We start from the raw sequence: 25419 nt of genomic DNA on the forward strand, positions 1-25419 counted from the left end.
TAACACTGACCGTCTGCCGCACCTGTCCCTTGTAAATCTCACAGGACTTTTACAAACAGAAATGAATCAAGCTTGGTGGTGGCTTCCACAAAATGGGGAAACTGAAGCACAGAATGGTTAAGTGCCTCATCAAGTCAGGCAGAGTCCGGAAGAGAACCCAAAAGTCCTGACTCCCAGTTTAGCGATCACTGGGCCATATGGGACCTTGGGGTAAGTGGACCATGGCCTTGGGGCTTGTGTTTTGTAGGGTGCCACTCGGATGGGCTAAAGCCTTCTGAGGGGGTTGTGGGGAGGGAGGGAGAGAGAGAAAGCCCCTGTAAGGGGTCATGGGGGAATAGGCCCCCTGTATGTGGAGGTATCCGTCCCTCACCCCACAGATAAAATACTATAATACATGCCATGTGGTGCCACCTGGTGAACTCCTAAGGCAAATATTTGCCCCATCCCCAAGTGTATCCCTTTCCCCCTCCCCCCCCCAGCTTCATCAGACCTGGCTTGCAGCAGCTGCCCCCTCCCCATTGCCCTCAATACCAGCTCCCTGTGTCTTGAAGGACAGCGGAGTGAAACAAGACCGCCAAGGTGGAATCGGATTGGCTGGATGGTAATAAATATGCAGATCAGCTGGGCCTAGGTACTGTCCCATTGGTGAAAGGCTAATGGTTATGCAGATTAGCTTGGTCTGGCTCTTTCCCTATTTGCTGGAGCTTCACATTTGGAGCTGCCCTCTCGGTTGGAGGCAATTGACTATACGAATTTGGGGGCTGAGCTTTCGGGCCCATTGGTGGCAGGATAATGAATATGCAGATTAGTCTGGTCTGGCTGCCTTCCCATTGGCTGCAGCCTTATTAAGATGCAGATCGCCGGTCTCCCTCTGCGGCTCCCTTGGCGGCGCTGGGGTGAGGGAGGCGGCCGGACCCCGCAGTCTCTCCCCGGCCGGCGGACGGGGCAGCTCTGCTCGGAGCTGGAGGCTCCCGGGCCGATGGCTGGATGGTTATGGGGCCAGGCAGCCTCCCCCCGGCGGCTGTGGAGCGGCTCCGGGGGCCGCGGCGGCGGCCTCTGCTCAGCATGGTGCTGCTGGTGTCCGTGTGCCTGGCCTCGCCGGCCGCAGGTAGCGGGGGAGCCGGGCCGGGGAGCAGGGCTGGATCGGGGCCAGTGGGAGGGGAGCCGAGCCGAGCCGGACCGGGGATACTGGGGGGACCCGGGCTGGAGAAGCTGGGGAGCGGGACCGGGGCTGGGGGATGCTGGACTGGGGCAGGTGGGAAGGGGGCCCCGGGCTGGGGATGGTGCGGGGAGCTGGACTGGGGATGCTGGGGGACCCGGCCTGGGGAGGGGGCAGCCAGACCGGGGATGCTGCGGGGCGGTGGGGGCTGGACTGGGGATGCTGGGGGACCCGGCCTGGGGAGGGGGCAGCCAGACCGGGGATGCTGCGGGGCGGTGGGGGGCTGGACTGGGGATGCTGGGGGGGAGCTGGACTGGGGCAGGTGGAGGGAGGGAAAGCGGGACCCGGGCAGGGGATGCTGGGGGGTAGGGGGAGCTGGACTGGGGATGCTGGGGGACCCGGCCTGGGGAGGGGGCAGCCAGACCGGGGATGCTGCGGGGCGGTGGGGGGCTGGACTGGGGATGCTGGGGGGGAGCTGGACTGGGGCAGGTGGAGGGAGGGAAAGCGGGACCCGGGCAGGGGATGCTGGGGGGTAGGGGGAGCTGGACTGGGGATGCTGGGGGACCCGGCCTGGGGAGGGGGCAGCCAGACCGGGGATGCTGTGGGGCGGTGGGGGCTGGCTTGGGGATGCTGAGGGGGAGCTGGACTGGGGCAGGTGGAGGGAGGGAAAGCGGGACCCGGGCAGGGGATGCTGGGGTGGGGGGTGGGGGGAGCTGGACTGAGGGGAGCTGGGTTGGGGGAATGGGGGAGACGGACCAGGGAAGCTGGTTGTGGGGCTGGACTGGAGATGCTGGGAGCTGGACTGGAGCAGGTGGAGGAGAGAAAGGGGGAGCCGGACTGGGGATGCTGGAGGGAAGGGGGGAGCGGGACTGGGGCAGCGAGGGGAAGGGGCTGGGTAACTGGAGGGGAGCTGAGCTAGGAAGGAGGGGGTCGGAACTGGAATGGAAACTCAGGGGAGGGGCTGGGGAGAGTCAGCTGACGGGAGCAGCTGGAGATGGGCTGGGGGTGTTCCTGGGAACTGGGGGTGCTCATGCCTTGGGTCAGGGGGTACCCAGGCAGGTGTCTCATTTGAGGGGCTGCAGGGAGCACCCGAACACGTGCCTTGGCTGAGGGGCCCCCATGGGGGAAAGGGAGAGCCCAGAGCACATGCCTGGTGGGAGAGGTGCCTCTTTTGGGGACCCTGCTGTCTGGGAGCTGGGATCTCTTCCGGGCCCCTCTTGGTGGTGGAACATGGTTGGAAGGGGGAGCGCGGTACCAAAACACATGCCTTATGGGGGGACAGTATGGGGGGGCTTCAGGGTGTGCCTGAGTTGGGGACCCCTCTGTGGGGTGTGCTGAGGAGAAGCCTGGATGCTCAGCTTAGTTGGGGGGCGTGTTGTGGGGGTGGATGAGCCTTTTCTGGGAGGTTTGTTTTTCTATGAGGCGCGAACGTGCAGCTCCTGCCAAAGCAAACAAGGCGGCTGCCTGGAGCACAGAGGCGCCTTTCTGCTGCCGGTGGGCCAGCCAGGGACAGCGGCCCAAGGAGGGCTGGGTCAGCTCCCTCTCCATCCCCTGGGCTGGGGACCCCCTTCCCTGGCAGGGGCTGCACAGCGCTGTCCTCGCCACCGCCTGCTTCTCCGGACCCCAAGGCACTAACCAATAAAACCTCCTGGGGCTTGAAGGTCCAACTGGGAGGCCAGGACTTTCCCAGCCCTCCCTGCTTCTGGGCCCAATTCTGTTGCCCATGGGCGTGTGGGCACTGCCATTCCTGGTAGGCAGAGGAGTGATCCGCCTGATAGCTCCTGCTGTCGCAGGGGATTTCTGCTAACTAAACATGAAATACAGCCCAGTAGGTAGAGGGTTTGCACAAGACACTCTTGCACCCTGCGTGAAGACTAATGATGCGGAAAGAGAGCTGGGGCTTCATTTGAGCCCTCCACCCTGCAGTGAATTTACCCCACAAAGGGGCTGTGTATGTGTAAGATGTACTAACTTTGTTCTTTACAAAGCATTAAGATGTGGTTTAAACCTAAAGTGAGAGGGGGAAACAGAGGTCATTGTATCTTTGTGGTTCTATCTATGAACTTGTAGTTTTAATAGATGTCAGCTGTTTCACCCATTGCTGTACCTATGAAAATCCCTAGGCCATTGGAATGAAGCGTCTCTCTTTAATATTGGCTTTTAAGCAAAAAACAGCACAATATGCTGAGCAGAGTCTTTAAAATACAATTAATTGTGCTTGCGCGAAGCCATCAAAGTGCAAACGAGGCAGACTTAGGTGGGGAATGCAGTGAATGACGCACGTTCGCTCCTAGCAGACTTCGCATGTGGCTCAGAGCCCTTAGGAAGGTGGATAATTATCCCTATTTTACAGATGGAGGCAAAGGTCAAAAATATCAAATGTGCACTAATTTTGGGTGCATCAGTTCTTGGGTGCTCCGATGGAGATGCCTAGGGCCTGACGTGAGATGCTGAGATGCTGAGCACCCAGTGCTGTTACTGAGTTCGTTGGAAGTTATGGGTGCTCAGCATTTTGGAAAGTCAGGCTCCAATTGGGCATCCAAAATGAGTGGGTGATTTTAAAAACTTCAGCCTGAGTGATTCCTTCCCCCCCAAGCAGAGAAGATGGTGGCAGAATTGGGAACAGAACTCAGGAATCTGAACTCCCATATTCCATCCACAGTTCTTGATTCTAATTGCCGAGAAGTCTATAGAAAGTAACTTTTCCCTGAGAGTATAGAAAGTATAGCTAAAGAAAGTAACTTTTCTTCTTTTCCCTGAGTTGGAGGGAGAGCTGTTTTGTGCCTTAATGTAAAACTTAGCTAAATCTGTGACAGCAGTGTGTTCACACACGGCTGTGAGATGCTTCCAGGGAGGTGGATATTGTATGTTTAAGATCTGCAGCTAATCAGTACAGATTTGCATGCTGGGTCTAAAATTGCTGCATTGCTGATATCTGCCTCCAGGGAGGATACTGGATGAATTTAATAACTCACATTTTGTCCTTTAACATTTGAGTGCTGATTCAGGGTAGCAAACAGCGTAGCATTGTGTGTATAAGAACACAACACACACACAGTGCAGTGATATTTCTGAATATATGTAGGAAGAATAACAGTAGTCTAGCCGCCTTGCAGATCGTTACAGGCTTGACGAAATGTGGGTGGATATAAACCAGCCTTTCAAAATTCTCTTCACTTGAGGCGTGGAACTTTATTTTGAATAGCAAGTAAATCCTGATTTATTTTCTTTCTCTTCACAATGGCAAAAGCAGGCAGTCAATCTTGTGACTTGGCTGGTAAATTTCAGTGATAGTTTTGCCACTTTTGTATAGTATGTATATGAAAAGTGAATGCAAGTCATTGCATTGCATTGCCTGATGCTGTCTTATGTATGTTTGTAGTATGTTTTTTGCTCTGTCCCACCTTGGGGCGGGGGAGGTTATTTAATAAAAAACATAAGAAAATGCTGGTGACACTTAACTCTTGACTTAGTCCTTGTCTGTCTCAGGAGTACTGTGATGGCTGAGGTTGGTAAAGTGCTTTGGAGATGGCGCGCTGTCTTAAGTGCAAAGCAGTACCGGCGTTGATGGGTCACAAGAGCCGGTAGGCAGCATCTATATCTCCGTAAAGCTGTCATGAAGAGTTTGGCTTCTGTGTTTTCTCTACCTATAGGACTTCTGTTTTAAGCCCCTGGATAGGAGCTTTCATTGCAGTGTCGGGAGGAGGGAAGGATCCGTCTTTATATGACTTGTGCTTAGGGCAGACCTTAGATCTCTAGTTGCTAGTTAGCAGGTGGATCGTTGACACCCATCAGCTGCTTGCTGTTGATCAGAATGACCTTTTCTCCTTGCAGTGCGTTGCCAGCAGTGCCGAATCCAGCGCTGTAATGCAGACTACGTGGCTTCCACATCTCCTAACCATGCCTTGCCAGAGGAGACGCCGCTGGACGTGGATTATTGCATTGCCTTGCGGGCGTATTCGGTGTGCACCAGAAAGACAGCCAAATCCTGCCGGGGAGACCTGGTGTATCACTCGGCCGTCTTCCGGATCAAGGAACTCTTTACGCAGTACAACTGCTCCAGCGACGGGCCGACCTCCTCAGCGAACGCCCCCGGCACACCGGACCCTCTGGTTTCAGAGCTCTGCAGCTATGAGAGCAGATCTGGCTTTCAGAAGAAATTTGCCCACTGTGGATTATTTGGGGATCCCCATTTAAGGACCTTTAAAGATGAGTTTCAGACGTGTAAAGTGGAGGGAGCTTGGCCGCTAATAGACAATCAGTACCTGTCAGTCCAGGTCACCAACGTCCCAGTTGTTCTGGGATCCAGTGCCACTGCCACCAGCAAGGTAATCAGACCACTTTTTTAACAAACGAACAAACAAACCAACCAACCAGCCCCCCAACTCCCCACCCTTCTCCTTTAGCTTCTGTTAGGAGGGACTAAGTTGCTGTGGTCATCTGCTACCCCCTTGTGGTCATCGGAGGAAGTGAATTTCAGAGCGTGTACTTGAGAAACAGCCTCTGCTAGATGGGGGCTTAGAATTGTGTGTTTGTTCTGTACCTTTCTCGCAGGTCTGTCATGTTACCATGGTCTTCCGTAATTACAGGACTGCATTAAAGGTTCAGCTGGTGTCCTTGGGCCCCGTGGGATGGTGAGGGCCTGCCTCCATAACAGAGCTGTGCAAACCTTCCGTATGTAAGCGCCCCAAACCTGCCGAGTTTTGCGACAAACTCAGGACTGGTTCCCAAACCTTCAGGCAAGCCTGGCTTCACTTCAGGGTTTTAAGTGACGGATGGGAAAAGTGAATCTGATTGCAACTGAGTTTTGTTTTGAGATCTCTAGAGTTGGACAAAGCGTAGGGAGGAGAGGCAGTGCATCTTTGAACTCCTGCCAGCTGGAGCTAAGGAATTGGGTGGCTTTGTGTAGCCCCAAACCCTCTGTACAGTTCAAGTCTTGAGGGTGAAAAGCTTTTCTTCCAGCCTGGTCGGAGGTGGGTGGCTTTGGAAATTCTCCAAGTGGAAGATTAAAAATCGTTGTTTAAAAACCCCTTGTCCTACATCCTTCTCCCCGCCTACAGAAAGACAGTCAAGGACCTACTGGATGGCAGAGGAATTGTGATTTGTGACAGATGTTGCTCGTATTTCTTAGTGTACCACGGGCAGGTGTTCAGATGCTGCACTGATGAGCACAGTAGCAGAACTGGACTAGAATAAAACCCCTGCCAGGACCCTCTTTCGGGTCATGCTGTGGAGCAGGACTCGGTTCTCAGCTCGGGCCCTGACTTGGGGTGTGAATGTGGGCTAGTTAATCTGAGACACTCCTTCTGTGAAGCTCTTTGAGATCCCCAGAGGAGAGATGGGCTCAGGGCAAAGTATGATTCACTCCAGTGTCCCAGCTAACATCCCTTCTTGATCAAAACTGGCTTTCATCTCCAGCGCTGTGTGTGACTGCTGCGATTGTCTAGCTGCTTCGACAACAGTTTCTGCTTGTTGCTCTGGGATAACGTAGCTTCAGTATGAAAATCCCAACAACCACATTCTTCTGTCTTGCTTCTGGAAGTGTTAACTCGTGCATGTGGGTAGCATGGGCCTGACAACACGGCACACCACAGGTTCCCTCTTTGATCTGATGGAAGGGCACAGCACCAACATTAGCCATGCAAGCATCTTTCCCTGGCCTTGCAGGCTTCTCTGCCTTGCTGCATGATCTAAGGCACGAGCACCAGGGGCTGTGGCCATGGTGAATACCGGGGTGTGGGAAGCGGCGGGTTTTGTGATGGACAAATCCGCTTTCTAGGAATAAAGCCATTCACTTGGGTCATGTTCCCTGCACACTTCTGATGGAAACGACCTAAACTCTGCTCCCCAGTTTGGGATTAGAACCTATGGGGTTCTCGACCTTTTTCTTTCTGAGGCCACCCGCGCCCCCGCCCCAACATGTGATTAAATACTCCACGGCCCACCTGTGCCGCAGCTGGTTTTCTGCATATAAAAAGCCAGGGCTGGCATTAAGGGGCAGCAAGCAGGGCAGTGGCCCGTGGCTCCATGCCACAGGGCGTCTGATGAAGCTAAGTTGCTCAGCCTTCTGCTTTAGCCCATGGCAAGGCTCAGGGCCCTGGGCTTCAGCCTTGGGTGGCAGGGCTTTGGCTTTCTATCCTGGGCCCCAGTGAGTCTAACTCTGTCCCTGCTTGGCGGACCCCCTGGAACCTGCTCACGGTCCCCCTGGGACCCCGAACATCTGGTTGAGAACCACTGGCCTAAAGGCTCCATACCCCATCTCCAATCCACCGAGGCCCTGCGCCATTCTACCCCTTCTTGCATTAGTGTGTCAGGAGTCGGTAGCTTTATGCAGGAAGGGTCGCCTTTTGCACAGACTAGACCAGCAGCCTAGGAATTGTGCTCCTCTGCATCTGTGGGCTTCATAGCTTTCTGGCCTCTCCAGCTCCCTTTGCTCTGCACTTGCAGGGAGGCCATTATCCGCCCCTTCTGTGGTGTTCTCTGTTTGGTCGGTGACCAGCTGTTTTCAGTAGCCGGGTTGAGCAGAGTGAAGCGTTAGAGAGGGTTGTATCTTTGGAAGTGCAATAGCTGTCACTAGCCAGCTGGGGAATGAGATGGTCAGGGCAGAGCTCAAGACACAGCTGGGGAGCTCTCCTGGCTCCCAGCCCCTTGATCAGTCTGCTAGGCCGCGCTACCTTTCGGGGTCTCCTGTCTGACAGGAAAACAAGCTGTTTGATCCTGCTTGTGCACCATTTTCCCCCCTCTGTTGGCCATACAGAGCAAACCAAGAGCTTCTCTCCCCTGTTCGCGTGCCTTTGGTCCCACCATAGAACTCCCTGACTCCTGGCCACGGAGACACTCGCAGTGGCTATCTGTGTGATACCACCTCCTTGTTCAGTCCCTCGTGCCCACTTCCCTCACTTTCCTTCCCTTCTTTCAGGGCATTGGCTTTTCTTGGCCACTGCTGCTTTATAGTTCTCCTGGGTGCTTTACCTCTACCGACCCCAGGTTGGTTTCTCCCTCCCTTTCAGCAGATCTTCTCCTGTTTGTATTCCCTTCCAGCCCCATCCTGCTTTCCTGTTGCTGCTGCGGCCCACGACCACTGCTGCTACTTCTTTGGCACTCATTAAAGGCGAACTCTGCAGATGCTTCCGCCTTCTGTTTGTCCCACTCTGCTCTGCCTCCCCCACATCCTCCGTCCTGACCTCCCTTTGGGTCTCCTGCTGCCGGGGTGAGGTGTGTTTTGGTCTCAGGAAGGCGTCTGCTACCCAGCTGAGCTTGAGAGCCTGGGGGCCTCTGTTCTGTTTTGCAGCTCCGACCTCTCACCTGGGCACCACCTCAGCTGCTTCTCCACCCGCCTCATTGCAGGGGCTCCTGCCAGTGCCGCAACATTGAAGAGTTGGTGTCGGGCACCCGCTCAGAGGGGCAACCCTCCTGTTTCCTCCTGGGTCTTCTCCAGTTGAGGGAAGCTGGGAGGTGTTTTTTTTCTTTCCATTTTTTTTCCCCTTCTGTGCTTCAGCTTCTTGGTTGTTGATTTAGACTCTGGGCCGTCCGCCTGCATTCTGGGTCCAGCTTTAACGGGCAGAGCACCCTGCGTGGACCCTGATACGTTCGGTCTCCTTGTGGCTACAACAACGAAGAAAGGATGAGTCTTAATCGTCGAGGTTAATGCTTACCCAGCAGCCGAGCGGGGGAGTGTCGGAGACAATCGCTTGGGTGTTGTAGGACAGGAGGGGAGGTCAGGGCATGCTCCATAGCAAATGCTGTTGGAGGCAGGCAGCTAGATAGGTGGTCAGGCTGGGGGAAGGCTGTGGTGCTCGGTGCCTCACTGAGGACTGCGTCTTTCCAACTCACCTTCCCTTCAGTCTTGAGTCTCCATCTTCCCTGCCATGTCTGCAGGGCGTGGCTCCCGGGAACGGGCACTTCGGGGCAGTAGCAAGGAGGTGAGGGGGGAAAATAAACCAGTTACAGGGCAGGGCTTAATTACAATCACCATCTTTGTATGTCAGCTGCTCAGTTCTTCATGGTGCTGGTAGGGCTTTCCGTTCCTTAAGGACTGATTTCCCTTTGTGGATGACTGAGGCCCCCACCTACCTCCCCCACCCACGATCTCCTAGACTGCTTATTTCTGCCCTCCTGTGGGTTGACATCCCCTCCTCTGCTGATTGTTTCAGCTGCCCAGCTGGTAATGGGTGAATGAACAGACACCAAAGAAGCCCTCCACCCCCCACAAAGGGAGAGAGAAAATGCTGCTTGGAGTAGCAGGAAGGAAGGATTCTCTCTAGTTTAGTTGGTCAAAGTCCCTGGAAACCATGAGGCGTGGATGGGTCTAGAACCAGGAGGAAGAGTGGCTTGGGGTAGATTGTAAGCACCTTGGGACAGGACTGTAAGAACATAAGAACGGCCATAATGGATCAGACCAAAGGTCCATCCAGCCCAGTATCCTGACTTCCGGCAGTGACCAATGCCAGGTGCCCCAGAGGGAATGAACAGAACAGGACTGGCAGTTTGTTCTGTTTATGCAGCACCTAGCGCAGAAAGGTCCTGGCCCATGGCTGGCGTTCCTAGGTGCTACGGAGACACAAATAATAAGAGGTGGGGGCAGCAGCTTGGCACACCCCAGCTTGAGAACGACTAGCGTAGACTGGAGTTTGATAACAGTGTGCCGTGCTGAAGCCTTTAGGGCACTTGTTGTCCTTACCTGCCTTCCCCATGTGTAAGCCCCTTCGTTTTCAGTTTAAAGCGATTTTTATCCGGGCTTTACAGAAAGTATTCTTTTTTCTTTCAGATTTTCACCCTACTTTTGTATCTTTTAAATATAAAAAATAACTGGTTTTATTAGGAACATACAATACATTGCATGAGATATCTGTATTATGATAATACATTAGTCTGTGTGTATACGCAAAGCTGCCTGTTGAAATGAGGCTCTGTATTAGTCTGGAAGATACACACAATAAACAGGCCCGCACGCAAGCTCTGCAGCGCGTGCGCATCTGAATGTACTGATGAATCTCACACCCGCCATGTACACATTTCAAGCTGTTAGCAGATAACGGTTTAAAGATTTGACACACTAAAATGGGAAGAAAATGAAAATCTGTCTCAGAATACATTTCAGAACACAAGGAAGTATTCAAAAGTTTAAAAAAAACAAAAATGGGAAAAGAATGAAGTTGAGTGTATGCGCTGCAAATTGTGTGGCCCAATTATTAAATTATTAAATGTAAATATTTATAGGCTAATAGTACACGTCAGGTCTACACTACAAACTTAGGTCGACATAAGCCGCATTAAGTGGATCTGATAATGTACGTGTCTACACTACCGAGTCCCTTCCGCCCACCTAAGTGGCCTGTAAAGTCGACTTCTGTACTCCACCTCCATGAGAGGCGTAGTGCTTGATTTGACATCCACACGTCGACATGGGGATAGTGTAGACAAGGCATTGTGTAATTCAAATTAATTGGCATCCAGGAGGTGTCCCACAGTGCTCCGCTGCGACCACTGTGGAGAGCACTTTCAACTCCACTGCACGTTACACAGGAAACAGTCACTCCCCTGTTAAAGCCCCGGGAACTTTTGAATGTTCATTTCCTGTTTGATCAGTGTGGAGAGCTCGCCAGCCCAGCTGATCATGGAGACTCAAGGCCCCAAACACGCTCCAGCATGGAGCACACAGGAGGTGGTGGATCTTATCGCTGTGTGGGGAGAAGAGTCCATGGAGGCAGAGCTCCGATCCAGCAGAAGAAACGCTGACGTCTATGCCAAGATCACGCGGGGCATGCGGGAGAAGGGCTACACCAGGGACAGGCAGCAGTACCGTGTGAAAATAAAGGACCTTCGGCAAGCATGCCAGAAGACAAGGGAGGCGAACAACCATTCTGGTTCTGCCCCACAGACATGCCACTTCTATGAGGAGCTGTATGCGATAATCGGCAACGACCCCATCACTACCCCAAAACGCCCCGTGGAGACCTCCTGGGCGACCTCAAGCAACAACGAGGAGGACATTGTTGATGATGAGGAGGAGAATGTGAGGCAGGCAAGCAGAGGATCCATTCTCTCCGACAGCCAAGAATTGTTTTTAACCCTGGAGCCCAACCCTACACAGGACCAGTTGGCGGTGGAGTGTGATGCTGGGAAAGGCATTTCTGGTGAGACCACATTTCCAGTCAAACTGTAGGGGTTACATGCTATTATATTTTATGTTTAATCTGAACAAAAACGTAGGTGTAATGGGTATCAATGGCCACTCCAGCTACGCAGAGGGTGCTCCCTGAAACAGACTGTTTATGTGCATGGGGATGGCCCGGGAATCCTCCATGGAGATCTCCAGGAAGCTTTCATAGAGGTACCCTGCAATCCTTTGCAGAAGGTTTCTGGGAAGGGCTGCCTTTTTTTGTTCACCCCAGTAGGACGCTTTCCCGCGCCACTCCAGTATTCACTCTGATGGCATCATTGCAACACAGAGCATTGCAACATACGGACCAGGTCTGTACCCAGACGTTTGCAGCATCTGCTCCCTTGCTGCCTCTGTTACCCTCAGGAGAGGGATATTGCATAGGGTCACCTATGGGAAACAAGGGAAGCTTTCAATGCTAGCCCTTAAACCGCAAATAATTCAGCAAGTAATCCACACCGTTTGGTGAAATATGGGTCACACCACCACACTTTCCCAAACGTGCCGTGGTTGTGATTGGAAGGGATCACCGTGTATCACAAGCAGAATTGGGGCGGAAAAAGGAAGGGGGTAGGGGTGGCAGCTTCTTGTTTGTCTCCCTTCCCCCCCCAACCGGGTGCTGCTTTTGTAAAAAAAAAACCAAACTATTTGGGGGGGCTTTACCCTGGTGCCTGTCCTCAAGCACCATCCAGGTTGCTAAGGGAAAGGGGGCTTTTCTCAAGTTCCAACCTGTGATTCCAAGGATATCTTCACAAAAGCAGTAGCACAAAGCCTCTCGCCCGTGCCTCGTGGCCTTACTCACCCTAGCTGGAGCAGCGAACCAACACTTGCAATAGCCAGCGGTTGCGATTACATTGTGGCTTGCAGTGAAGTGCATTGAGGGGTGTTTTTTTTATTTAAAAACAAAACCAAAAAAGTTTACCTTGCACCAGAAACTATGTAAGCACCGTCAATGCTACCCTTGTGCTTTGCAGCAGAAACCTAGTCCGTCGGCACATCGTCCACACTGGGACAGAGACTTTCCCAGATTAGAAGGCGGAAAAAAACTCAGGAGGACGTGTTCAATGCGTTAACGCGTGCCTCTGAGAGTGAGAAGATGGCACTTAGAGCATGGAGGGTTGCACTGTCCGAGAACATGGAGCTGGACAGGGAGGACAGGAGAGGATGCAGGAAGAGATGCTGCGGATTATGAATGAGCAGTCAGACATGTTGAGGCGTCTGGTTGAGGTTCATGAAAGGCAGCTGGATGCAAGAGTCCTGCTGCAGCCAATGCTGAACCTGCTGCCATCGTCGCCCAGTTCTACATCCTCCTCCCCCAAAAGTCCTATTAGGTGTGTGTGTGCGGGGGGGGGAGACAGGGTGTGTTCTGTATCCCTTGCACTCAACACCAGAGGGTACAAGGACCAGAAGGTGCCCATTCCTACACCTTTAATTGTTATTGCAGTGCATCTGTAAGCAAGCTTTCCTTGTTTCTCCCCCCACAGTGTTATCAGCCCTTTTGCCCCCAGGTTATCTTACTTTTCTTTGCTGTCTCTGTGTGCTTGTGTGCATAATAAAACTTAACAGATGGAGGAGAAAAGGCTCTTTATTCATTCAACACATGATGGTTGGTGAGGGTGGAGTTTACAGGGGAGAAAATGCAAGGAAGGGGACAGCTTGGTAGGGAACAACACAGATAAGTGTCACATTACTCTGGCTCATTGCTGAAACTAGTTTTCAAAGCCTCTTGGAGACACAGAGCTCCTCAATGTATTCTTATTGCCCTGGTTTCTGGCTGTTCAAAATTGGCTGCCAGGTGATCTGTCTCAACCCCCCACTCCAGCGGAAACTTTTCTCCCTTTGTTTCACAGATATTGTGGAGCAGACAGCAATAACAATGGGGATACTGCTTTCACTGAGGTCTAACCTAGTAAGCAAACAGCACCAGCAACCTTTTAAACGTCCAAAGGTACATTCCACCACCATTCTGCACTTGCTCAGCCTATGGTCGAACTGGTCCTTACTGCTGTTCAGGCTGCTGAACAGTACAGTACAGCAGTACAGCTTTGTGAGCCATGGAAGCAAGGAGCAGGCTGGGTCTCCCAGGATCATGATTGGCATTTCAACATCACCAATGGTTATTTTTCAGTCTGGAAAGAAAGTCCCTGCTTGCAGCTTTCTGAACAGACCTGAGTTCCCATGTTGATGTCGGTGAAACAGCCCCTGTGATCCACTAGCGCTTGCAATACCCTTGAGAAGTACCCCTTTTAGTTTATGTACTCTTTGGCAAGGTGGTCTGGTGCCAAGATAGGGATATGCATTCTATTGCCCCACCGCAGTTAGGGAACCCCAGCGAGACAAAACCATCCACTATGTCCTGCACGTTGCCCAGAATCACTACCCTTCTTAGAAGAAGTCTGTTAATGGCCCTGCAAACTTGGATCACAACAGATCCCATGTTAGATTTACTCACTCCAAATTGGTTCCCCACTGACTGGAAGCTTGCAAGGCCAGACTGCTACCCCAGAGCTATCACCACGCGCTTCTCCACTGTCAGAGCAGCTTTTATTTTACTATTGCTGCACTTCAGGGCCAGGGAACGCTCTTCACCCGGTTCCTGGAAAGTGGCCTTACGCATTCAAAAGTTCTGCAGCCAGTGCTCGTCATCCCATAGCTGCATAACGATGCAGTCCCACCAGTCAGTGCTCGTTTCCCAGGCCCAGAAACGGTGCTCAACCGTGTCAAGGTGATGCTTGACTGTCACCAGCAACTGTGAATTGCTTTGCTCTGTGTCTTCCAGCAGGGTGGCATCACATTGTGCCATGTGGCAACTCTTGTATCAGCTGTGTAAATACTGCAGGATAAGGCGCGAGATGTTTGTAATGCTCAGAACAACGGAGTACAGCTCAGCGGGGTCCATGTTTCTCGTGCTAGGGCGTCCACACAGCTAACCCAGCCTTATGAAAAAGGCTCGATTGTTTGCCATTGATTTCAGGGAGGGAGGGAGGTAAGTGCGTCACGGGAGGTTAACGCCCTGTTCCCCTAACCACCCGTGCCAATGTTTTGGTCCCATAAGGCATTGCAAGCCCAACCCAAAATTCCCCTTGGCTACGTGCCCTGAGGGATAGCTACCCACAGTGCACTGCTCCGGGCATTGATGCAGGCCCTGCTAGTGAGGATGCACTCCGCCGCCACAATGAGCATGGTGTAGACAAGCAAGATCGACTTGCTTCAGTCGGAGGCTTAATGTCGACTTCCATAAAGTCAGCTTAACTTTGTAGTGTAGACATGGCCTAAGTCTACTGCAGTAAACTGTTTATTCAAATGAAAAGTTTTAGTTGGGGGTTAGAGAAATACTGTTTTCTTAAACACAGAGGTGGCAAACCACATTGATGAACAGAATTCAAAGCTTTAATCTAAAATAAACCCCAATATTTACCCAGAAAAAATTATTAATATTTTTTTGCCCCGATTTTCACCTGTTTTATAATAAACACTGATCCATTCCCGAGAAAAATTAAATAAAATAAAAACGGAAAATGAAGGGCCCTACCCATGTGCTAGGCCTTGTTCAGAGATGAAGGCAAATATCCTGTCCTGTAGCAGGTATCCGGCTGGCACCTGGCTTCCCTTGCCGCCAGACAAGGGCACGGTGCTGATGGCCTCTTGTTGCCTAAGTTTAAACCTGTTCTGGAGCCTTGAAACAACTGCTGTCCCTAGTGAGTTCGGGGCTGGCCTCACTGGACACTGATGGTCTCTAACCATAGAAGAGGCACAGCAGAGTCTGGGAAGCTTCCCCTCCCCACCCCTCAACGTTGGCTGGGATAGCTCAGCTCGGGTCAGCCTCCGTCCGCACTTAGCCCTTCTGCTGAGTGAGCCGTTGTGAACACGCTTGAGGCCGTGGGGACATCTGCCGGCCCAGAGACTCGCCAGGTTGACATCCCGCCGGTTACCAAAAGTGACGTCGGCTCTGACGGCAGACGAGGTCGGAGTTAGAAGCAACGATGAACTTTGTGATTTATTAGCACTCGCTATGCTCGGTAGAACCCTGTCCTGGCAGCTGGATGTGCCAGCGGAGGGTTGTGGTGCCCGGAGGAGAGCTGCAGCTACGAGCGGGTCTTTAAGGTTGTGTGCGGAAATAAGTAGTTCTGGGCCCAGTGGCCTCAGCAATCCGGCCGCCAGGTTTGAAGCGACTTGAGCCAAGGTGTCTCGAGCAGAATAGGTATTCTGGAGGCCCTGGGTTCCTCACGATCCACCCCTATGGCTTTTAGAGCACAGTGGGGGGGGGCAAGCTTCAGCTCTAGTGGAATGTGTCACTGGGAAGTAGAGAACAGATGGCTTAGGGCAGAGGTCCCCAAAGTGCGGGGCGCCGCACAGCTGGGGACCAGGCCAGGCCCCATGGGGGGGCGGGAAGGGAGTGCCACCCAGGTCCACTCCTGGCCCCGGCCCCAGCTGCTGGCTCCTGCTGCCAGCCCCGTGCCCAGTGTCCCCCCTAATAGCGCTGCACCCAGGGCTCTGCGCCCAGCCTCGGCCCCCTTACCCCTGTCCACGTACCCCCTTCCCAGAGCCGTGACCCTGCTCCTGGCCCCAGCTCCCTGATCCTCGTCGGGTGGGAGGCACTGGGGTGGGGGAGAGGGAGGAGCTGATTGATGGGGCCCACCGGTGGGGGCTGAGCACCCACTATGTTTTCCCCGTGGGTGCTCCAGCCCCGGAGCACCCATGGAGTCAGTGCATATGCCCGAAGCCTTATTATGAGCTGCCACATCGCCCGGTGCCTTTCCCTAGTGGACATAGCTGCAGTGGGAGGTGGGGACCAGGCTGCGTTTTCACTAGGCTGATCTCATTGCTTTCCGTCTCCTCTGCAGATCACGCTGATCTTTAAGAGTTACCAGGGCTGCACGGAGCAGAAGGTTTATCAGGCAACCACAGAGGACCTACCGCTGGCGTTCAGTGATGGCACAAGAACCGGAGGGTGGCAGGAGGGAGCCAGCAGCCTGCGCATCCTGGAGAAGCCGGACGCCGGCCAGGTGGAAATCCAGGCCAACTACATTGGCAGCACCGTCATCATCCGCCAAGTGGGCCGCTACCTCACCTTCGCCATCCGTGTGCCGGAGGAGACCCTGAACCTCTCGGAGGAGAGCGCCGGCCTCCAGCTCTGTCTGCATGGCTGCCCGAAGAACGAGTTGATCCAGGAGCACAGGCTGAGCCTGGCGAGCTCTAGCCCGCTCTGGCCCAGTTCCCGACGGGCCTACACGGTGGAGATGGCCACCGAGCAGTGTCGCCACATCCTGCAGGTGGAGGATGTGTATTTCCAGTCCTGTGTCTTTGACCTGCTCACCACGGGGGACCCCGAGTTCTCCATGGCTGCTTACGGGGCCTTGGAAGACTTGAAGGCGCTGTACCCCAGCAGACTCAAGTTGCATACTGTGTCCAAGGCTATTAACGTGGCCACTGGTGCTCCAGAGCCTGGGCAGCCTGCTGCCTCGTTAGTCTGGTGCAGTCTTGCCTTCCTAAAGCTGCTCTGGTGCTGCTAATGAGTGTGGATCTTTTGCCAATATTGGGCCCCAGTATAGGAAGAGAGAAGCCCCTGGTACCTCCCAGCCTTGGAGCAGAGTGGAGGGTCCAAATTCTCCTCCCACCAAGCCGGCCTGCTTGGTCCAGCTGACTCCCACTCTCCGTTGCTAACTGAAGGCGAAGTGCAGCTTGCTCAGATATTCTGGTCTCCACTGAAGCCCATAAGCCACAGCTGCCCCCCCTGCCTTGTGAGCAAGAGTTGGGGACCAGCATTGGCTCTTGCTTTGCCAGGGCTGCTGCTTAGGAGGTTGGCCAGACTCTCAACTGGCCAGCTCCGAGGGAAATGCTGCCCCCATCCATAGCACCTGCTTACCGACCCCTTCTCCGTCACTGATGTGCGAGCAGAAGGCCCCTCATTCCTTCCCCACCCCGTCCTCCAGATAGAACCTCCTCCAGCTTTCCCTACTGCTGGCCCTTCGAGGGATTTCTCTGCCATCTCATGGCTGCCGTGCTCCTAGGTTGACCCCATGCTGACTTGGTGTTCTTACCAAGCGCTCAGCTTCCCTGTGCCATGATGAGCAAATTGGGTGGGGATACTACATGGCTGGGGCTGTTACTGGGAGTGGCCCCTTGTTTCCTCTGTGCTCCAAATCCAGAGCGATGGCTGTAGAAACAAAGCAAACTAAGAAGCCCTCTCTGCAGGTAGCCACGTGCCTCAGGAAACTACGCCCTGAAACCTGGCTGCTTTCCAGTGCCTCTGAGGAAAGCTGCCGGTTGGGGTAGGAAGGGGCAGGGGCAACTCTCGCGCTGTTCCTCCCGCAGAACTGTCTAGCCTGTGAAATGGTCACGATGGCTCATGCCCGTAGCCTGCTCCACCCCAGACACACGCTCCGTGGCTTCAGCTAGCCCAAGCCCAGATAGAGCCCTTTGTGGATTTGGGAGCTGCTGACCCTGAAGAAGCAGCTTCTCTTATTATCACTGCTAAGATGTGTAGATTTGTGCTCTCCAGCCTGTAAATGTCTGTACAACTGGTGTTCCTCCACGCAGCTGTTCTTTGTGGACTTCATAAACCTCCCCCCAACCAGCTGTTAATAGCATTTTAACCTCAATTGTCATTAAACCGCTGTTTTTTAAAGGGTCAGTGGTCTCTTGCCTGTATGCAGGGAAGGAGTCAAATGGCCTGAGCCTGCAGCCTGATCCCCGATGTGCTCAGGTACAAGGGCTGCTGGTCCCACAATATAAAGGCATAGATGTAATGCCCTCTGCAACAAATGGCATAAGAAGAAAGGCAGAGTGAGAGCTTCCCTTCTCAGCAGGAAGCAGCCTCCACGCTTGGAGCCTGGTCATTCATCGGAGGCCTTCACCAGCCCCTAGCCCAGTTTTCCCCTCTGCCGCCATGTCACTCTGTACCCTGCAGCATGATCTAGGCCAGGCTAAGCAGGTGCCCGGGCTCAAGCTGCATTTTTGCAACATGTCTGAAGTAGCTCTGCACAAGCGGGTGGACCAAAAAGAGCAGCAGTGGCGAGAGGGGCTGCCCGCCCTGTGTCCGTACCTATGGTCTCTGGCAGGATCGGATGGGGGGGTGGCCTCCCCTGCCACTGCACTGGGCTCTCCCTTGCTACCCCACCTCCAGCCGAGGGTAGCAAAACGTTTTGCTAGGTGAGCTGGTCTTGGAATGAATGCTGCAGCAGGCAGCGTGTTGCTTGCACGTTCTTGCCTCCCCTTGCAGCCCCTTTTCCTCTGTCCTAGGCCGGTGGCTGCAGCCCTAGAGCTGTGCCCGTGGTGCTGTGTGAGGACATCTTGCCCGAGCCAGTGGGTGGAGTATTGTACCAGGCTGCATGGTAGAGCTCCAGTCTCCCCTCTCCCAACCATGCACCCCGGCAGGAGTGCCGAGTCTGGGGGGGTGGGGGGGGCAGGGCAAGCCCCTACTCCCTGACCCCATTTCCCTGGCAGGAACATGGCGGGGCGGGGGGCGGGAATGGGACTGCAGACAGAAGGGGTAGGGAGGGGGTCCCACTTGCTCTGGCCCAGGGCCCCACAAAACTGTAATCATCCTTTGAGTGCATCACACGGCGATTGGAAAAACGGTCTCCATACTGTTGCTTTTGCTGTTTAAACATAAACTAGAACAATAAGTGCACGTAGGAAGCCTCGGCCAGGAGCACCATGACTTTGAGGGGAAAACATTAAAAGCTAGCCTTATAGAGCCCTTATTTTCCCATCATCCTTTGCTTTCCTTGCACACCTTTCATTTGAGTATCTCAAAGCACTTTATAAACAAGGCCTGCCTGGAAAATAAATGTCAACTCCATTTTCAGAAGAGGAAATTGAAACAAACATGCAACACACCGGGCTGAACTAATAGCGAACACAAGATCCTGCTGCCCTGGTCTGACCACAGGCCCGCTTACCTTACGCTACAGATCAGAGGAGGGTTGAAATTGCTTTTTTCCCCTCTCTCTCTCTCTCTTGCCATGCTCAGATATTCTGGTCTAAGTTAATAGATGGGCCATCTTCGAGTTTGAGTCCTAAAGGGCTGGTCCATTTTATGTACAGAACTGCTCTGGGAAATAATCACAGTTAAAAATAAAACAGCCTTACTTTGTAACTAACAAATTAAATGAGTGAGAGAAGACAGTGGCTTAAAGAACAGCCCATTAGCCTTTTAGCTGATGTAGCTAATTGTGTAGGTCACTGAGCCTGGCCCGGTTCTGCTTCACTGGGGCATGTGTGATGCGGTTGGGTTTCAGAGGCAGTTCAGGTCCTTTTCTCCATGTCCCCAGCTCTGAAACACAAATGCTGCCACTCCCGGTCCTCCAGCATTCACCAGGGCTGGGGGCACCAATACAGTGAGAGGTGCTGGGGCAGCATGCAGACATTATGGGGATGGTGCCATCGAACATCCTAGAGAGCTACTGCCCTTTAGGGATGCCTGTTTATAAGGAAATTTGCTGGCATACAGCCCAAGTTGGACCCTACTTTCTGTTCATTTCCAATTCTCCAGGTCTTGCTGAATAGAGAGGGACCTTAAGTACATGCTTGACTGTAGCCGGGTGCTTAAGGGTATCGTGCCCCTGCAGCTGGCTGACGTAAAACCCAGCTTGGGGCGACACACATGCGCTAGCTTTGATCAAGTGAGTGTGCTAAAAACAGCAGAGTGGCCCTGGTGGCTTGGGCTAGCAGCTCAAGTGTGAGCCTGTCTGAGGTCCTAGGTAGGTGCTTTGGTGGCTTGCCCACATCACAACACTCCTGCTGCCATGGCCATGCTGCTGTCTTTAGTGCACTAGCTCAATTAAAGCTAACGTGGGTACAGCTACCTGAGCTGAGGGAATCACATCTCCCAGCTGCAGTGCAGATGTATCCCAACTGATTTGCTGCTGATTTTCCATCGGGATGGACTTAAGCCTGTATTTAAATGCTTTATTAATCTGGTGCCATCCTGTCTGTCGTCAAACCATTTGGACACAACCAACAGCCAAAAACCAGTTACTTAACAAGTAAAACTTTTATTAAATAAATTTCAGATTCTTTCAACCAGAGCGAGGAGTTTGACATTAAGACATAGCTTGAATCTCACCTGCAACACCGGATCGGTCACATTGGTAACTGTGAGGGAAGAAACTGATCTTAGACACTTAGTTCAAACCAGCTCAACCTAAAATTTCCAAAGTCCTTTTTTTTTTTTTTTCCGTTTTGTTGTTTGTTGGTAATTTTTTTTGTTCAAAATTTGATTAAAGTTCAAACTTCATGAAATCACTTGTAGCAGAAATAAAGAACATCGTACAAATCACGTACATAATAGATGTTAAGTATAAAAATGGTATTTACAATCAGTAAACATGGACGATAGAAACGCACAAGCTTTCAACACTTCATCCTTTCTCTCATGTGCTCTCAGAATCAGACAGCGCGGGTTGGTGAAGAGCCACAAACGTACCTTCTTAAAGAGCATGGGGAACTTCGGCACATGGGAATCTGGAGAATGACGACAGATTATAAAGGTCCCAAGAGAAACTTAGTCCTCAGAGCTCTCCTCTAAAACTGCTACATCGGTCTTTCCCCACCAACCCTCTGCTGATGTTGTTTAAACACACGCAGACACACACAAACACACGCAGACACGCACAGGAATGTTCTTCGCACATTATCAAACTCTGGAATAGTTGTTCAGAAGTTGTTTTTTTCTTTTGCTTAAACTTATTTTGGTAGAACCTTAAAGGGACTGTTTCAAGTTGTTAAATGGATGCTGCTTGTCCGTACGATCCCTACTTTAGGGGAGCTCCAATTAACCAAACTCGGACCTGGGTTCTGTGCTTAAGTGTATCTATATCTATATCTATATCTATCTATATATGCTGCATACTGTATAATTTGTCCTTGGATGGTGGGGGGGGAATGCTGAAAAAAACAAAACAACCTCTTTTACAATGTTATCCTCCGTGCATTTGCTCTGAAAAGCCTTGCGGAGGGGCTAAGAGGTCATCAACTGGAGTAAACATCATCGCCAATGGAATGTTTGGTTTGGAAATGCTAACGCTTGATAAACAGCTCTATGTTCTAGCCGGAACGTGGAGGCCATTTCAGGCTTCCATCTCTCTGCTGTAGGATTACAGCGCTCGCCTTTGATAGGTTGGGAAAATTCCCTGTTGCCATGGAGAACGATGAAAGTCAAGGGTTCTTTGCTGAGCACGGGGAAGGTCTGCTGTTGCCGGAGATGAAGGGTAAAGGTAGCTTATTTCCCATTCCAGGAGTGCTCAAGACGGGCTTCAGAGCCAAATTCCAGTGGCCTGGTCTGCAGAAGCCCTCTAAGGAGTAAGACTGAGAGCTCTCAATATCCTTAACCAAGCTGGTGCTAAGGTTGATGGGTGAGTGAATCTTGAGTTGGCCTTGCCCCATTCCTGGAGGTATATAGTTCGCTCTCTCCTCACCGCTTGCTAATACCAAGTGGAGAGAGGATCTCCCCGTGGCCACATTCTCTGACAGTGTCCAGGCCCTTGTGCAGTCCCCGTAGAGGAGGCGCTGTCCCAGCAGTAACCCTAACCCCTCTGGAGGTGAGGAGGAGGGAGTCTCTGAATGGAAAAGTTTGGTCCTGTGATTTACGTTAAAAAAAAATAGAGACTGTATATATATATATATTATATATATATTTATATTTATATATGAAAGGGTGAAAGCCAAAATCCCGTGAGTTGCTGTGGTGACCTAGAGACGCAACAATTGTGTTTTCTTGGTCCACGGCACTCCACGCCTATCCCGAGCAGAAGGCAGCCTGGTCCCCAGGAGTGTCTACTTCTCTGGCCCCTTCCTCCCCCAGTAATGGTGGTGGCGGCAGCAGCTGGGCCGATGTCAAGCCTTCCAAAGTGTCTCTTCTCTTCGGAGCATCATGTTTTCGGGGTAGGGGGCGGGGTGGGACGGAAAGGGGCGGTGTCAAAAGAGTTCTTAAATTTACTGGCCTCTCCTGAAATCAGTTTGAAGCAGAAATTCTTCTTCCTCTGGACGGTTCCTTTGCCTGCATGAAAAGAGGGTGGGAGGTTAGGAGGCGCTAGGTTAACACCAAGGCTTCTCGTTGCCCTTGCTCAAATGTATCCTTCCTCTCCATTGGAGGAACGTGACCCCATGTTATTAGGGGTCAGCTGCAGATCTCCCCACCCCTCCAGCCTTCCCTCAGCTCAGCGCCCTCTGAAGGCACTGAACCCAACACCACTGGATCCCTGTGAAGGGACAGCTTCATTAGCTGAAAGGCTGTACCGGACTCATAAGCCTTCATACATGGTCTAGACCCACACTGAGGGAGTACGGCTGACGCCGGGCTGAGAACCGGTTTGGCTGCCAGCGTAGACAGGGCTCCATTGCCTTCAGTCCTGTGGCAGCACGAAGTGCCCGGAACATGCTCTGTGATGGGGGTTAAACCGATCGCCCCAACCTAGTAGACACATATGGCTCGAGTGTTGGAGAGGGACAGCCCCGCATGGTGCAGTAACACTAGTGCAAGTGGACGCCTCTGTGCTGGCAGCCGAAGCAATTACCAAACCCAGTATGAGAGGACGGCCAGGCGTGAGTGGTGGCTGACGTCCATCATCCGCTAATCATGTCCCTGCTGAAGCTGCGGCGTCCCTCGAGTTCCTACTGCAGCGTCCCAGGGGAGAAGGGTTTCTCACATGGGAACGGCTGCAAAAACCAGCATTCGCTGGGTCCCTGATGCCAAGCAAACTCCACAGTGCTCCAAACCCTCCCACCAGGGCCCTAGCTAGCAAAACCCCTCCATCCTAGGGTAGCCAAAAGAGAAAAACAAGCTGTCACCACAGACGTTCAAACCACGTCCAAACTAAACAGCAGAAATGGTGCTTCACCCCAGCTCCCTGTTCCTAACCCAGTGTATTGCCCCAGTGTCCACAGAAAGCAGAGATGGATGATTTAGTTGGGGATTGGTCCTGCTTTGAGCAGGGGGTTGGACTAGATGACCTCCTGAGGTCCCTTCCAACCCTGATATTCTATGATTCTGTGAAGCTCTTTGTCTTGCTGGCTGTATTAGGACATAAGAACCCTTGGTCCCGTCTACTCCACACAGCTGGATTGTTCCCTTCAGTCAATGCTTCAGGCCATTTTTAAATGACCCAAGTGTTGTGGCTTCCACCACTTACCTGGGGAGACTGTGCCGTAGTCTAAGCCCATGTCACGCGCACCACCTGAAAACAATCTCTCGGGGTTCATACCCAGCTCTATGGCAGGGCAGTCAGGATGAACTGGGGCTGCCGAACAACTGAGAGCTGGTTCACATGCTTCTGGCACCGATCTCTCAGCAGCAGAATCACAGGGCCGCGGTGGAGGTGGACCTGGGTGGAGGAGCAGGAGCTGGGAGGTCTGATGCTTTACCTGTGCTGCAGCACTGACTCCTGGCTTCGCACGCTGTCAGTAGGGGTGGCTGGCGTCCTTGGGCCGTTTTAATTGAACCTTCAACCTCTTCATTCCAACCTGGAAGCCGTTCATGGCCTGGATGGCAGTCTGGGCACTGGACGGGTTGTCGAAGCTCACAAAACCTGCAGGACAAAGACCGGGGGGATGGAGAGTGTCGCAGTTTCCCACAGATCTAATGCCCCCGCGTCTGACCAGAACTGGTGGGGTGCGCTGGCCCAAATCCATCCACCCTAGGGTAGCCCGGCCAGTGGAAAACATCCCCCTTCCAGCTGCGCCTGGCTGAAAGGCTGCATCCCGGGCTACTAGATTTAGGCTCTGCCACAGTGATCGGCACCTTTGCGCGCTCCAGGCCCGACTGTTGAAATTCAGGCTATCTAGGAATGAGGCCGCATGCCTTGAGAAAAGGCTTCAGCTGGGGAAAAAGGCAGCAGCCTGCCTGGTGCGCACCCCGGGTTCCACTCTGCATGGGCTCCCCATTGACTACAGAGTCCAGGTCCAGGTTTCTGCCCTGCTAGTCCATAGGCTCAGCCTCTGCTGGCCGAGAGAAACCTCACGCCCGGCAGCCATGATCCCCGAGTTCCACGGACGCTGCTGAGCAGAAGCAGGAGGCTGGTGAGGGCAGCAGACCCAACGGGCGCAGGAGCTGGGCCTAGACGGTGACATCTGCCCCCAGCAGAGAGGAGAGAAACCCCCAGATGTCACCATACGCCGAGCCACAGTCAGGGCGAGTCCCAGCCTCCCCGCCATAAATTCTGCGCACGCACAGCAGCAGAACGCCCCCCCGGCCCCGGCCAGTTCACACTCACACACAAACACCGATAAACATAGCGACCGAAACAAGCCCCTATAAACTAACCGTGCCCTGTCTCCTCTAGGCTGGTGTGCTGACATATTGCTGGGGGGGGCGGGGGACATGTAAGTACCTACACTGATAGCATGGACCCCCCCCCCCACATTGACTCCTTATAGATACACACCTGCACTCCCATATCACCTTGCATATACACAGACACATCCACAAGGCCATACACATATATCCCTTGGTGTGTACACACACACACAGCCAGTCTATACACAGCCCCAGTCCGCATTGGCGTGCACACATGTACACACACACGTTGCTGAGCTACTCTCTCACACTTCCGCTGTGGCCTCCACTCCACCCAGAGCCAGGGGCAGAGACTTCGGGGGCCCCAAACGCCTCTGGATCACCACGTGCCGGGCCCCAGGGGAGTTCATCCCCTTCCCACCTTGTCCCCCAGGTGACTGCTGGCTCACCCAGCCTTGCCCCGCTCCGCCCCCCCAGCGCACCCTGTGGCTGCAGGAAAGGGGCTTGCTCACCAAAGCACTTGCTCTGGTTGGTGGCTCGGTCCATGAACACCTTGGAGGAGATAATGTTGCCAAAGGGCAGGAACATTTGCATCAGCTCGTTGTCTCCAAACTCCTGAGGAAGGTGGTAGATGAAGAGGTTGCAGCCTTCCGGACCTGCAGTCAGGGACGGGGAGGGGAGGATGGGACACACAAGTGTGCAAAGCCCCCGAGGAAAAGGGGAAAGAAACGGGCTCAGCTCAGAGAACAGCTTTGTAAGAGAACCTCTGATAGGCCACCTCCCCCTCCCAAACGTCCCTACAGCTCGGTTCTCACTGTCTGCTAAGCTCTGGATCAGAAGGGTGGGCGGGGGGGGGGCGCT

General features: G+C 53.1%; 2 protein-coding genes across 4 annotated transcripts in view; one reads left to right on the top strand and one right to left on the bottom strand.

Annotated features, from left to right (window-relative positions):
* The first annotated feature begins 861 nt into the window (after positions 1–861).
* Positions 862–17949, top strand: LOC140903187 (repulsive guidance molecule A-like). Its single transcript, XM_073324071.1, has 3 exons — positions 862–1108; positions 4994–5487; positions 16166–17949. The coding sequence occupies exons 1-3, from the start codon at positions 988–990 to the stop codon at positions 16832–16834; spliced, it is 1284 nt and encodes a 427-aa protein (XP_073180172.1). The 5' UTR covers positions 862–987; the 3' UTR covers positions 16835–17949.
* Positions 17950–22236: 4287 nt separating this feature from the next.
* The window catches only part of CELF5 (CUGBP Elav-like family member 5), a 57532-nt gene continuing 54349 nt past the window's right edge, over positions 22237–25419 (bottom strand). For all 3 annotated transcript variants that reach the window (XM_073323826.1, XM_073323824.1, XM_073323825.1), the window contains 3 exons: positions 25071–25214; positions 23688–23851; positions 22237–22323 (listed from right to left, as the gene is read on the bottom strand). In XM_073323826.1, the coding sequence (XP_073179927.1) occupies positions 23724–23851; positions 25071–25214 (272 nt within the window). In that variant the 3' untranslated portion in view covers positions 22237–22323; positions 23688–23723. The remainder of the gene's footprint in view (positions 22324–23687; positions 23852–25070; positions 25215–25419) is intronic.

The sequence above is a fragment of the Lepidochelys kempii genome, chromosome 25 (assembly GCF_965140265.1).
Source record: "Lepidochelys kempii isolate rLepKem1 chromosome 25, rLepKem1.hap2, whole genome shotgun sequence".
Lineage (NCBI taxonomy): Eukaryota > Metazoa > Chordata > Testudines > Cheloniidae > Lepidochelys > Lepidochelys kempii.